Source organism: Salvelinus sp. IW2-2015, unplaced genomic scaffold (genome assembly GCF_002910315.2).
Source record: "Salvelinus sp. IW2-2015 unplaced genomic scaffold, ASM291031v2 Un_scaffold4710, whole genome shotgun sequence".
Lineage (NCBI taxonomy): Eukaryota > Metazoa > Chordata > Actinopteri > Salmoniformes > Salmonidae > Salvelinus > Salvelinus sp. IW2-2015.
The window spans coordinates 9047-23610 of record NW_019945979.1 but is presented as its reverse complement, the minus strand read 5'-3'; the positions used below and the strand labels follow the sequence as shown (position 1 = coordinate 23610).

At 43.5% G+C, this 14564-nt stretch overlaps 1 protein-coding gene across 1 annotated transcript in view; it reads left to right on the top strand.

Moving 5' to 3' along the window:
* Positions 1-1145: 1145 nt before the first annotated feature.
* The window catches only part of LOC112077574 (serine/threonine-protein kinase ULK4-like), a 21617-nt gene continuing 8198 nt past the window's right edge, over positions 1146-14564 (top strand). The window contains exons 1-16 of the mRNA XM_024144070.2: positions 1146-1209; positions 1568-1705; positions 1873-1972; positions 2117-2256; positions 2507-2672; positions 4165-4266; positions 4479-4562; positions 4653-4728; positions 5188-5292; positions 8708-8868; positions 8964-9033; positions 9203-9269; positions 10523-10627; positions 10995-11055; positions 11234-11418; positions 14367-14413. Coding sequence (XP_023999838.2) covers positions 1568-1705; positions 1873-1972; positions 2117-2256; positions 2507-2672; positions 4165-4266; positions 4479-4562; positions 4653-4728; positions 5188-5292; positions 8708-8868; positions 8964-9033; positions 9203-9269; positions 10523-10627; positions 10995-11055; positions 11234-11418; positions 14367-14413 — 1607 coding nt within the window. The 5' untranslated portion in view covers positions 1146-1209. The remainder of the gene's footprint in view (positions 1210-1567; positions 1706-1872; positions 1973-2116; positions 2257-2506; positions 2673-4164; positions 4267-4478; positions 4563-4652; positions 4729-5187; positions 5293-8707; positions 8869-8963; positions 9034-9202; positions 9270-10522; positions 10628-10994; positions 11056-11233; positions 11419-14366; positions 14414-14564) is intronic.

Below are 14564 nucleotides of genomic sequence, written 5' to 3'. Positions count from 1 at the left end.
TCACACCAGTTCAGTAACAGTTCAGATTGAAGTGCACTGCCCTGTGCATTTAACCTTGCTTGCCCCTCTACAGTTTTCCCTCAATAGCTATCAAAGCCAGGTTAGGAACAAGGAAGTGGGCAGAGTGGGTGGGGACAGGCAGACAGACAAACAGACTAGAGAAAGAAAGGGAGAGTTAGCTACTATACAATCTATCAGGTTCCAGGGATTTATTTTACACAGGATATAATAATGTAATGACCTGACTAGATCATAAAGGAACAATTGTCCAGACAGAGGATTGAGTTTACGAATTGACGGTTTATTAACCCAACTTTACACAGGCTACTGTTTGTCCGTAGCCCACACCAAATAAATGAAAGATACCCCACAAGCCAACCGTGACCTTCTCTTGTGAAGCCCAGACGTAAGAGGAAGAACAATGGCTAAACCTGGTCTTAACTTCCAATGCTCCATCCCCCTGCCCAACCCCGCTTCACGCCACTCCACCAACCACCAGGTAGCCCGGCATCAGAACATTCCAGGCATTCCCGTGATTGGCAGATAGCAGGTTGATTGGCATGTCGGACCCCGCGAACACTGGTAATACAAGACAACCCAATCATAGCCTAACACATAACACACCGCTGTCTGTGCGGGTCGCTACAATAATATAATAAAATATATAGCTAATTCATATAGAATATAATATCATATTTTAGGGTAAGGGTCTATCCCAGGTTGGAGGGATGGATCCAATAATTATCACCATATTTGCGAATGCTAGCTAGATCTATGTCCACAGTTTGAGTTGGCAGTCAAAATTATGTGGGCCTGCTTTGTCCAAAGATGTTTTAGTATGAAAACTCTGTGCTTTGTCTGTCCCTGTACACAAGAAGACGCATAACCTTGCATTGTGTGTGCACTACTGCCGCGTCCTTCCTCGTATCCTAGTAACCAAGGAATAGCTCAGTCAGAGGTATTCAAGCAAAATAATGAAATACAATAAGACACAAGTACATGCTTATTATGGATCCTTTTCATACAACTTTTAAAGTTTAACATTCGTTTTACATCCATCAAATGTAAAAGATAAATAAAAAATGATTAGCTTAATTTTTCTTAAAACCATGTATTCTTACCCCCCTACAGTAAGAATGAAATGATCCAAAAGTGATATCCGGTAACAAACTTCGCGCTTTGAGTTTGAGTTCGAGGGGGGATTTGAAGGTAAAACAGCGCTTTTTAATAATATGTATTTTTATTATAAAGCAATTTAACTAGTTCGTGATATAGTTACAGTTAGTTTCTGGATTCTTGCATGTATTAACCTGTTTATCTGTTTATGGGAATTGGCTGTCTGGTTTTATGATTGAACTTGCATGGACCGTACAGTTGGTCTGCACAGCTTGCTTCTGTCAGTAAAACAGTTAAAGTTAGCGTTACCTAGCAAATTAGCTAGCAGTTAGCGACCTAGTTTAACTAGCTAAATGCAAATGCCATTTACTAGTTTCAACCTATACAAATGTGCTATTCACCCCCTGCAAGTGACCAACCACTTTCCCTAACTTGAGAATCTTCTGTGCAGATGGAAAACTTCATCCTGTATGAGGAAATTGGAACAGGACGCAAGTCAGTGGTTTATAAGGGGAGGAGGAAAGGAAGCATCAATTTTGTTGCAATTATTTGCAGTGACAAGTCAAAAAGACATGAAATTACAAACCACGTAAGTATCCAGCATCACTTCCTAGTAGTACACACATCCCTTTCAACTGGTTTTACTTAGTAACATTTTACAAGCATTTTGCTACACCCGCAATAACATCTGCTAAACGGGTATGCGACCAATACAATTTGATTTGAACACTGACTGAGCCCATGGTGCATCCACAGGTACGGCTAACTCATGACATAAAACATGAGAATGTGGTAACCTTCTATGAGTGGTATGAAACCAGCAGCCATCTTTGGCTTGTAGTGGAACTGTGCACAGGTGAGATGCTTATTTGGTACTGTAAGAATACCATCGTTACCTTATGTCAACCTTTTACCTTTACGTTTCACAAAGTATGAATGTGATTTGATAGTGTATAATGGTAGGATAATAATAATCATTCAGAATTTCTCTATATTTTAGGGGGTTCACTGGAGTCAGTCATCACCCAGGATGAGTGCCTGTCAGAAGATGTAGTGAGGGAATTTGCCATCGATCTGGTCAAAGGCTTGAGATACATCCATGATGCTGGTATCGTGTTCTCTGACCTCACTCCCTCCAAGGTGCGGTACAGTATAGATGTCCTGACTCTCTAATTTTCAATTGGTCAAACAATCAACTCTATATCGAGGCTCATCTGACATTTAATACATTCTATAGATCAAACCATCCTAACACTTTACACCCAATGAGCTCCTTTTGTCAACTAAGCAATGCTGATTATTTCTAGCCAAACATTTATTCTGTGTCTCAGTTTTGATTTCAGGAAGTCAATGGAATTTGATTATGACCTTGTGTTTTTTCCTCCTATAGATCTTGTTGGATGGCCCTGGCACATTGAAGTACTCTAACTTCTGCCTGTCTAAAGCTGAGGGGGAGAATCTGGAGGAGTTTTTTGCTTTAGTCACAGCAGAGGAAACAGGTGGAGGGGATGGCAAAGAAAACACATCAAGAAGAAATATCAAGAACAGAATCCAAGGTGACCCTTACAGTACATATTGTTATACCATGGCATTGTTGAATACTTGTATCTGATTGGCTTGAAGGGCATTCTAGAGCGTGCATAATTTCCCTATAACGCACGGTATATCCCCATGGTAGAATTCAATGGCTTTAGTTCATTCTTACATGTTCTATGTTTGAGCTGCTTTTGAAAGCATAAGTCGAATTGAAAACATTATTGGCATTGTTGAATTAGATTTTCATAATAGCAAGCTAGGACTGATAGTTTGGTTAGCTAAACTAGGAGGTCTGTTTGTTTGGTTACCAAGGCAACCACTGTAGCTATCTAGTAAACTTGCTAGCTACGTCAGTGGATGTTGAACACATTTCTACCGGCAAATGTGTTCAATTATGGCCATGGTATAAAAGGGATAATCAACTCGGGGCTCAATGCGTTCTCTGGAAAATAATGCAACTCCGTGGAAGGTTAGTTCCACTCCACGAGCGCGTCGTTCCTGATTTTCCATAGAACACATAGCCCCTCATTGATTATCCCTTACTTATTGGATGTTTACTAGAATGTTCTATCACATATCCTATTGTCGCTACACAGGGTCGCTACATTGTTCGCAGGACAAACTCAGCATGTTTAATTACACTGGTGTCAGAAGAGAAGTGGGATCCAACTTCTGACTCCAGTGTAATGAAACAGGCAGGGAGAGTGATCCAACTTCTGACCCCAGTGTAATGAAACAGGCAGGGAGAGTGATTCAACTTCTGACCCCAGTGTAATGAAACAGGCAGGAATGAAACAGGCAGGGAGAGTGATCCAACTTCTGACTCCAGTGTAATGAAACAGGCAGGGAGAGTGATTCAACTTCTGACCCCAGTGTAATGAAACAGGCAGGGAGAGTGATCCAACTTCTGACCCCAGTGTAATGTGAAACAGGCAGGGAGAGTGATTCAACTTCTGACCCCAGTGTAATGAAACAGGCAGGGAGAGTGATCCAACTTCTGACCCCAGTGTAATGAAACAGGCAGGGAGAGTGATCCAACTTCTGACCCCAGTGTAATGAAACAGGCAGGGAGAGTGATTCAACTTCTGACCCCAGTGTAATGAAACAGGCAGGGAGAGTGATCCAACTTCTGACCCCAGTGTAATGAAACAGGCAGGGAGAGTGATCCAACTTCTGACCCCAGTGTAATGAAACAGGAAGGGAGAGTTATCCAACTTCTGACCCCAGTGTAATGAAACAGGCAGGGTTCTGACCCCAGTGTAATGAAACAGGAAGGGAGAGTGATCCAACTTCTGACCCCAGTGTAATGAAACAGGCAGGGAGAGTGAGCTTGCCCGCGGTGGTCGATGAACCCTCAACCTTCTGGCCCAAAGTCACAAAAGCATGCTCAAGTGGCAGAGTCGATATCCGTGCTTATAAACACAGGGTCGCCACAATATCATATATCATATGTTATATCATATCACGGTTTTCAATATATTGTATAATGGATATGTCTTTGTCTTTCTTCAGGGTCTCCAATATACTGTGCACCAGAGGTGGTCAAAGGGGGGGACCACAGTATCAGTAGTGATCTGTGGGCCCTGGGCTGTATATTCTATGAGATGTTTTCAGGTACTCATCAAATCACTTGGGCTGTGTCCCAGATCTGTTTGTCCTCTTGCCAACTCCTTTGCTCGTTGTCATTACAATTAGTGGCATGTAGTTGGCACAGTAGCACAAACAGACTGGCAGTCAGGCTATCAAATCACTTGATTTATTGACATTAATAACAGTACTCATTTCATACCTAAATACTTCTGTCTTGTCTTGCGGTCATTTGTCAGGAAAACCACCATTCTTCTCCGAGACGTTTTCTGAGTTGATTGAGCTGATATTACTTCAGGATCCTCAATCTCCAAGGCAAACGGGTAAAATGCCAATTTTTATTGCTTAACAAAATATGTTTTATTGTCATAAGAGCATCTTAATTATAGTCCATATCGTCTTTGTTGTTAAAGGGGCTTTTTCCTGCAAGCCTACACAAGAGTTCCAAAGCCTGCTTAAAGGTTTGCTTCAGAAAGACCCTCAGAAGAGGTACGTCCCTACTCCCTTCACCAAATCAGATTCTTGGTTTGAAGTTTCTATGATGGATAATTCATATTATCCCTTTGGAAAGAGCTTTGGAAGAGCTTTTTTTATTATGACCTTTGGAAAGAGCGATACCTAGTCAGTTGCACAACTGAATGCCTTCAACAGAAATGTGTTTTTTGCATTTAACCCAACCCCTTTAAATCAGAGCGGTGTGGGGGGCTGCCTTAATCGACGTCATCGGTGCCCAAGGAGCAGTTGTTGTTTGGGTTTAATTGCCTTGCTCAAGAGCAGAACGGCAGATTTTTCCACCTTGCTAGCTCAGGGATTCGAAGCAGCGACCTTTCGGTGACCGGCCCAACGCTCTTAACCACTAGGCTACCTGTGTAGGACAAGTGGGCCAACATAAGTTTGGTCAGAAAGAGAGGGCTTTATTAGACTTCAGCTTTTAACTGTTTTCCTCAGGATAAGCTGGACTCAGTTACTGGTCCACCCATTCTGGAGAGGAGTGTTCTCTGAGGTCCACACCAGCGAGGAGGAAGAAGAAGAAGATGTCTCATTTAGCTCCAGGTAATGTTTATGTTTCATATAACCATCAGGGCCTTTATTCACAAAGCGTCTAGGAGTGCTGATTTAGGATCTGTTTTGCCTTTTAGATCACAATGAATAAGATTACATGAACAGGAGGGAACTGATCCTAGATCAGTACACTTATTCTGAGATGCTTTGTGAATACAGGCCTGGTCTCAGTCTCGTTTCCTCAAAGGAGTTACCTCATTACACTCCCTGGTGGTATGCACCATTTCCTCTAATTGTGGCCCCAGGTCTCAACACTAAGCATTATGTTGGGTCTTTCATGTTTGGACATGGATTACATTTTAAACATCAAATCAAATTTCAAATCAAATCCAAGTTTATTTGTAACATGCTGAATTTGAGCTTTTTATTGATCCCCTTAAAGGGATACTTCAGGATTTTGGCAATGAACTTGTGAATACCATTTTTCTATCTCTGCGTGCATTTTGAAGGAAGTTGCTAACTAGCGCTAGCGCAACGACTGGAAGTCTATCATGCTAACAGATGCCATAGACTGCTTGTTAGCATTAGTTTGCAAAACTACCTCTAACTTTCTTCATACTGGATGCAGATACTGTACATAAAAATGGTATCAACAAGTTCATCTGACTCTGGGGAAGTAGATAAAGGACCTCATTGCCAAAATACCAAAGTATCCCTTTAAAGTCTAAACCTTTGTTCTGCAATTGTAGGAAATTGACTTGTACAGCAAGCATTTGTCTGCCAATGTTAGTTTAATGTACATAGACAGGTCATTTATAAACTGTTTGAGAAGCTCTGTCTCACCTGCAAACAATGTTGTGCAGTTGCATATTTCCCTCCCCGGCCTTTTCTCATGACATAACTTCTTGAGAATGCATGTTGGTCTGATTTTATCATTAACCATGCCTGTGTTCAGGATGGAGCCTGGACCTGCCCAATCAGATGGGTTGTACTGTGAGCCGTTAGTGGGAGGAAGACAAAGGACTTCACAGAGCACAGACACAAACGTGTTGCTGATGTTGAATATGATTTACTAAGTGCAATATGAGCATAAGATAACAGTCCGTGTTTCACTTGTGTAATAACCTATACCTCTAAACTCTATAACCATGTAATAGTGTAGCTATTCCCTCCGCAAGGCAATCAAACAAGCTAAGCGTCAGTATAGAGACAAAGTAGAGTCGCAATTCAACGGCTCAGACACAAGAGGTATGTGGAAGGGTCTACAGTCAATCACGGACTACAAAACGAAAACCAGCCCCGTCGTGGACCAGGATGTCTTGCTCCCAGACAGACTAAACAACTTCTTTGCTCGCTTTGAGGACAATACGGTGCCACTGACACGGCCCGCTACCAAAACCTGTGGACTCTCCTTCACTGCAGCCGACGTGAGTAAAACATTTAAACGTGTTAACCCTCGCAAGGCTGCAGGCCCAGACGGCATCCCCCGCCGCGTCCTCAGAGCATGCGCAGACCAGCTGGCTGGTGTGTTTACGGACATATTCAATCAATCCTTATCCCAGTCTGCTGTTCCCACATGCTTCAAGAGCCACCATTGTTCCTGTTCCCAAGAAAGCTAAGGTAACTGAGCTAAACGACTACACCCCGTAGCACTCACTTCCGTCATCATGAAGTGCTTTGAGAGACTAGTCAAGGACCATATCACCTCCACCCTACATGACACCCTAGACCCACTCTAATTTGCTTACCGCCCCAATAGGTCCACAGACGACGCAATCGCAACCACACTGCACACTGCCCTAACCCATCTGGACAAGAGGAATACCTATGTGAGAATGCTGTTCATCGACTACAGCTCAGCATTTACACCCATAGTACCTCCAAACTCGTCTCATCAGCTCGAGACCCTGGGTCTTGACCCCGCCCTGTGCAACTGGGTACTGGACTTCCTGACGGGCCGCCCCAGGTGGTGAGGGTAGGTAACAACATCTCCACTCGCTGATCCTCAACACTGGGGCCCCACAAGGGTGCGTTCTGAGCCCTCTCCTGTACTCCCTGTTCACCCACGACTGCGTGGCCATGCACACCTCCAACTCAATCATCAGTTTGCAGACGACACTAAAGTGGTAGGCTTGATTACCAACAACGACGAGACGGCCTACAGGGAGGAGGTGAGGGCCCTCGGAGTGTGGTGTCAGGAAAATAACCTCACACTCAACGTCAACAAAACAAAGGAGATGATCGTGGACTTCAGGAAACAGCAGAGGGAGCACCCCCCTATCCACATCGACGGGACAGTAGTGGAGAGGGTAGTAAGTTTTAAGTTCCTCGGTGTCACATCACGGACAAACTGAATTGGTCCACCCACACAGACAGCGTGGTGAAGAAGGCGCAGCAGCGCCTCTTCAACCTCAGGAGGCTGAAGAATTTGGCTTGTCACCAAAAGCACTCACAACTTTTACATATGCACAATCGAGAGCATCTTGTCGGCTGTATCACCGCCCACAACCGTAAGGCTCTCCAGAGGGTAGTGAGGTCTGCACAACGCATCACCAGGGGCAAACTACCTGCCCTCCAGGACACCTACACCACCCGATGTCACAGGAGGCCAAAAAGATCATCAAGGACAACAACCACCCGAGCTACTGCCTGTTCACCCCGCTATCATCCAGAAGGCGAGGTCAGTACAGGTGCATCAAAGCAGGGACCGAGAGACTGAAAAACAGCTTCTATCGCAAGGCCATCAGACTGTTAAACAGCCACCACTAACATTGAGTGGCTGCTGCCAACATACTGACTCAACTCCAGCCACTTTAATAATGGAAAAAATGATGGAAAAAATGTATCACTAGCCACTTTAAACAATGCCACTTAATATAATGTTTACATACCCTACATTACTCACCTCAATTGTATATACTGTACTCTATACCATCTACTGCATCTTGCCATCTTTATGTAATACAAGTATCACTAGCCACTTTAAACAATGCCACTTTTATATGTTTACATACCCTACATTACTCATCTCATATGTCTATACTGTACTCTATACATCTACTGCATACCATCTACTGCATCTTGCCTATGCCGTTCTGTACCATCACTCATTCATATATTTTTATGTACATATTCTTCATCCCTTTACACTTGTGTGTATAAGGTAGTTGTTGTGAAATTGTTAGTTTAGATTACTCGTTGGTTATTACTGCATTGTCGGAACTAGAAGCACAAGCATTTCGCTACACTCGCATTAACATCTGCTAACCATGTGTATGTGACAAATAAAATTTGATTTGATAACACAGCAGGTTCTATGTAACTACAGTGTTGCTATTACAGGTGTCTTATTACTGTGTAGTTACATATGTCTAAGGTCATGTGTTTCCTTGCTGTTTGTAGTCTGGTGATGTTTTACTTTAGTTAATATCCACTAGCTGATATCTGACCTTTCGTTTGACTGCAGTGTGGGGAGGAGTGGTGTCTGTGCCTCTAGCCAGTCATCAGCCGTGACACCTGTCTCAGTGACCTCCCAGGGACCAGGAGGGGGATACAGAGGGGTACAGGGAGGGGCCGCAGGGGCAGAGGAGCCCGTCTGCATGCACCCCAACAAATCATTCCGATTAGGTAATGCTTTCTGGGAAGGTGGAAGAAGACATGTTGATGACAGCTGATGACAGTGTAGGTGTCTGATCATAGTTCTATTCTTCTTCTTCTCCTAGACAACATGACAGAGCTTAGACCAAAGAGTGCACTGGACAAAGATACCAGAGAGTCCATATTCCTCCTCAGGTATGATCAGTGTTCATCTCCAGTTCTGATCATTTACTGAACATTGTGTTGGATCAACAGCTTGACTAAGTCAAACTGGAAAATACTAATCTCATGTCTTTTTTTTAAATGAATATTTTTTTAAATCTCAAAATGAAGCATGTTTTATGTGATCTTTTTCATCAATCAGCTCTCGTCCAACTCCAAGAATGAGTTGCACTGCAAGAGATTCACCCAACAGGACACCATTACCAAAAGTGAGTTCTTCTCTTATCAAATAGCCAAAGGAGAGCTCTGCCATACCTCTGCAACCTTCTCCACAATTTCATTTGAAGTGTAATCTTTCTGTGAGCTGTCTGTAATCAGAAACATGGTAATAGTAATCAGGCTATTACCATGGCGCCTGCAGACTGCAGAAACTGGTAGTTGAGAATTCATTATTTTCAAAGGTTATTCTCGGTTACAGTTGTTTGTTAACCTTTGGCGCCCTCTACAGCATTCTCAGCGAAGTGCATATTATTTCTCCAAATGGATTTCCTGTAAACATAAGAACATTGGACATTCTTATGTATTATAAACTTCACTTTCATCTAGCCGCTTTAGCCACTTTCATTTATGAGATCTTTGCAAGTCTGGTGTGTGAATAATGTTTGATTATTGGGCTGTAGTGGAGCGGGTCAAGAGCTTCAAGTTCCTTGCTGTCCACATTGCTAAGGAATTACACACACACACCAACACAGTCGTGAAGAAGGCACGACAATGTCTCTTCCCCCTCAGGAGGCTGAAAATATTCGGCATGGGCCCTCAGATCCTCAAAACGTTCTACAGCTGCACCATTGAGAGCATCTTGACTGTATGGCAACTGTTTGGCATCCAATTTCAAGGCGCTACCGAGGGTAGTGTGTACGGCCCAGTACATCACTGGGGCTGAGCTCCCTGCCACCCAGGAACTCTATACCAGGCAGTTTCAGAGGAAGGCCCTAAAAATTGTCAAAGACTCCAGCCACCCAAGTCATAGACTGTTCTCTCTGCCACCGCACGGCAAGCGGTTCCGATGCAACAAGTCTGGAACCAAGAGAACCCTGAACAGCTTCTACCCCCAAGCCATAAGACTGATCAATAGTTAGTCCGGGTAGCTATTGGTTAACTATTTAACTATCTGCATTGACCCTTTTTGCAGTAACTCTTTTGACTTATCTATCCTGTTGCCTGTTGACTACTTTATAACTACATATATGTACATACAGTAACTACCTCAACTACCTTGTATCCCTGCACATGGACTCAGTACTAGTAGCATTTATATAGCCATGTTATCGGTACTCATTGTGGATTTATTCCTTGTTCATGGTTGGGAAGGGCCCGTAAGTAAGTATTACACTGTTAGTCTACACCTGTTATGTATAAGCATGTGACAATTAAAATGAGATTAGATTTGATGTTCTATATGACATACTGTAATTGTGCTCATTTGTAATGCTGACATCACTGTGGTCGTTGTCATCACCAGGACAGTGTGGTGGCCAGTGGTCTGAATGACATCAGTTACTGTATAAAGGACCTGGTGTACACTGACTCTGACCTGGCAGTCACACCTATTATGGACAACCCAAAGGTACCACAAACTACATCATGTAACTGTGCTCTTATTTCTTTCTAGTAATACATTATTAATCATTGCATTGTTGGGTTTTGAGTTGACATGAAAGGCATGTCACTGTATTTGTGCATGTGACATTAAAACTTGCTCGGTATTTAAGCAGTAGTTTCAGTGTCCATGCTGTTGGGGAATTTTAGGGAGGTGCGCGGTTACGCTGTGCGTCCCCCATGGACGGTGGACTCGGAACCAGATAGTCCGGCGTCCCATTGTGAAATATCTATCACGGGTCCTCAGCTTTGGACTCTGAATTGTTCTTAAGAACAGAGGTGGGCAAACCACAACTCTTGTTCATTCTAGTAACAAAGATGATATATTTTTTCAGATTCTGAAGACCGCTCCAGTGCGATATGACCTGAAGACTTTGTGTGTCCGAGCATACTCAGGTAATGAAGAAGAACAAATAGGAAAGCTCTCGACTGCTGTGCCGCTGCTGAGTAACACTTGGACACACTCTGCAATTGACAGGTGTTTAGCAGGTGTTAATATACACACACAGGTTAGACAGACAGCTAAAACGGTTTGGGCTGTGTGATTATTGAGCTCCTCTGACCCCCCCTATAGTGGAGAAGCTGTCCTGTCTGAGCTCTGAGGACTGGAGGCTGTTTCTGCAGCAGCTGTGCTCTTCTCTGGAGGCCCAGGCTGATAAGACCACGGCGGCGGTCCGCTCCAAACTCAACCTCCTCTGCTATCTGTGTACCATAGCTGCCCACAAGGACACAGCTACCAGGCTCATCAACTCCGAGCTGGTAAGGGAAGGGTCACTGCCTGACGGTCTGACCACATGCCCAGCATGCCTGCCATTCCTCCCAGGGCTGCTGCTTTTAACAAGACATGGGCCCTTCTAGGCTAATTTAAGTGTTCAGAGCTTAGGCTATGCTCTCAGAAGAGAATTCTTAGAATCACAACAACCTCTGGCCTTGCTGAGGCTTCTCAAGTGTTAGAAAGGTGAAAGGCCGCGGCACTACAAAGCCGTCAAAGGGTTCCTATATTTACCATGTGACCCGAGCTCCTTAGCACAGCTACAGTATGTGTTGGCCTCTGTTGATCAGCGGGAAGCTGAAACAGTAGTCAGCTAGGTGGGACCAGGAAGTTAACGCTTTCCTCAAGATAATAATAAAATGAACTTCCTATTTCCTTTACTTTTTGTTACTGAGATCCGCTCAGCTGTAACATGTTCAATGACCCTAGTTATGTATGAGAGCACAAAGACCAGGAGGATGTCCCAAATGACACCCTATTCCTTATATTCCCTATTCCCACTCCTTTTGACCAGGGTCTATAGAGGTCTGGTCAAAAGTAGTGCACTATATAGGGAATAGGGTTCCATTTGGACACACAGATATCATAAAGTTACTTCCTCATTACAGTGATGAGGTATTACGTTGTGACATAATCTGGTCAAATGTTTCAGATCAAATCTCTTCATTCGTTTATTAATGAAATGTCCAGAGATTGATTCAGACGTAGTAAATATATTTCTCCTATAGCTATTAACCACTAGATGGCATTCCATCACTCACTCAGATTAAACTGAAAATGACATCACCACAGTCATTAGACCTCATGGTGTATTTAGTATATCATTTCTTTAGACATATTCGGACACTATGGCCAACCGTGACTGAGTTTATGACAATGACGTATTGGCAACTTGACTAATTCAGTATTGTACTGAAAAATACAATAATGGAAAAGTAATTCCTTCGGAAAGTGTTCAGACCCCTTGACTTTTTCCACATTTTGTTACGTTACAGCCTTATTCAAACATATATTAAATTCTTATTTTCCTCATCAATCTACACACAATAATGACAAAGCAAAAACAGATGTTTTTTTATTTGTGCTCATTTATTAAATATAAAGAACTGAAATATCACATTTACATAAGTATTCAGACCTTTTACTCAGTACTTCGTTGAAGCAGCTTTGGCAGCGATTACAGCCTCGAGTCTTCTTGGGTATGACGCTACAAGCTTGGCACACCTGTATTTGGTGAGTTTCTCCCATTCTTCTCTGCAGATCCTGCTCCAAGCTCTGTCGCGGCACAGCTATTTTCAGGTTTCTCCAGAGATGTTTGATCAAGTTCAAGTCTGGGCTCTGCTGGGCCACTCAAGGACATTCAGAGACTTGTCCCGAAGCCACTCCTGCGTTGTCTTGGCTGTGTGCTTAGGGTCGTTGTCCTGTTGGAAGGTGAACTTTCGCCGCTGTCTGAGGTTCTGAGCGCTCTGGAGCAGGTTTTCATCAAGGATCTCTCTGTACTTTTCTCCGTTCATCTTTGCCTCAATCATGACTAGTCTCCCAGTCCCTGCCGCTGAAAAACATCCCCACAGCACCATGCTGCCACCACCATGCTTCACTTAGGGATGGTGCCAGGTTTCCTCCAGACGTGACGCTTGGCATTCAGGCCAAAGAGTTCTATCTTGGTTTCATCAGACCAGAGATCTTGTTTCTATCATCCCGAGAGGCGCAGCGGTTTAAGGCATCACTACAGAACGGGTTCGATCCCGGGCTGTATCACAACCGTCCGTGATCGGGCAGTCTCATAGGGCGGTGCACAATTGGCCCAGCGTTGTCTGGCTTAGGGGAGGGTTTGGCCGTTGTAGGCCGTCCTTCTGGAAGGTTCTCCTATCTCCACAGAGGAACTCTGGAGCTCTGTCGGAGTGACCATTGGGTTCTTGATCACCTCCCTGACAAAGGCCCTTCTCCCCCGATTGCTCAGTTTGGCCTGGCGGCCAGCTTTAGGAAGAGTCTTGGTGGTTCCAAACTTCTTCCGTTTAAGAATGATGGAGGCCACTGTGTTCTTCGGGACCTCTGCAATGCTGCAGAAATGTTTCGATATCCTTCCCCAGATCTGTACCTCCACACAATCCTGTCTCAGAGCTCTACGGACTATTCCTTTGACCTCATGGCTTGGTTTTTGCTCTGTCAACTGTGGGACTTTATCTAGACAGGTGTGTGCCTTTCCAAATCATGTCCAATCAATTGATTGTACCACAGGTGGACTCCAATCAAGTTGTAGAAACATCTCAAGGATGGGCTTAATTTAGATTCTCATAGCAAAAGGTCTGAATACTTTTATGTAAATAAGGTATTTTGTTTTTTATTTTTAATAAATGTGCAAACATTTTCTAAAAACCTGTTTTCGCCTTGTCATTATGGGGTATTGATTTGTATTTATTTAATCAATTTTAGATTAAGGCTGTAACGTAACAAAATGTGGAAAAAGTCAATGGTCTGAATACTTTCCGAAGGCACTGTACATATAAGTGCGTCACATATTGTCCGTCACAAATGTCACCCTATTCCCTATATAGTATGGGCCCTGGTCAAAAGTAGTGCACTATATAGGACATAGGATGCCATTTGAGATGCACCCTAGACATTGGTAGTTAAGTCAAATCAAAGTGTATTGGTCACCTACACAGATGTTATAGCGGGTGCAGCGACATGCTTGTGTTACCAGCTCCTAACAGTGCAGCAAAAATGTCAATCAAGTACACAAATAATAATAATAATAAAGTCAAGAGGTCATGAATGTCAGAACTAATCCAGTTGACAACCCAAATAACACTGTATCAGTAATCCAAATGCAATCTGTGCGTATATCCACTGAAATATATACTAAGAATGATCTGTACAGTAGATATATTGCAGTGTTAACCAACTGCTGTTGTGTTCTCTCCATTTGTGACAGTTCCCTGTGTTGACCCAGCAGCTGCGTCTAGCACCTAACTGGGACGTGTGAGTTCCTTTAGCTTCCACCTGTCCGAGCCCATACATACATACAACCATTCTCTGCATTCTCCATGCGCCAGTGCATGGAAATCATGTCTAGCATATACTGTAGCCTACTGCACTTTACAATGATCTGGTGCCTGGTCTGGATATTCTG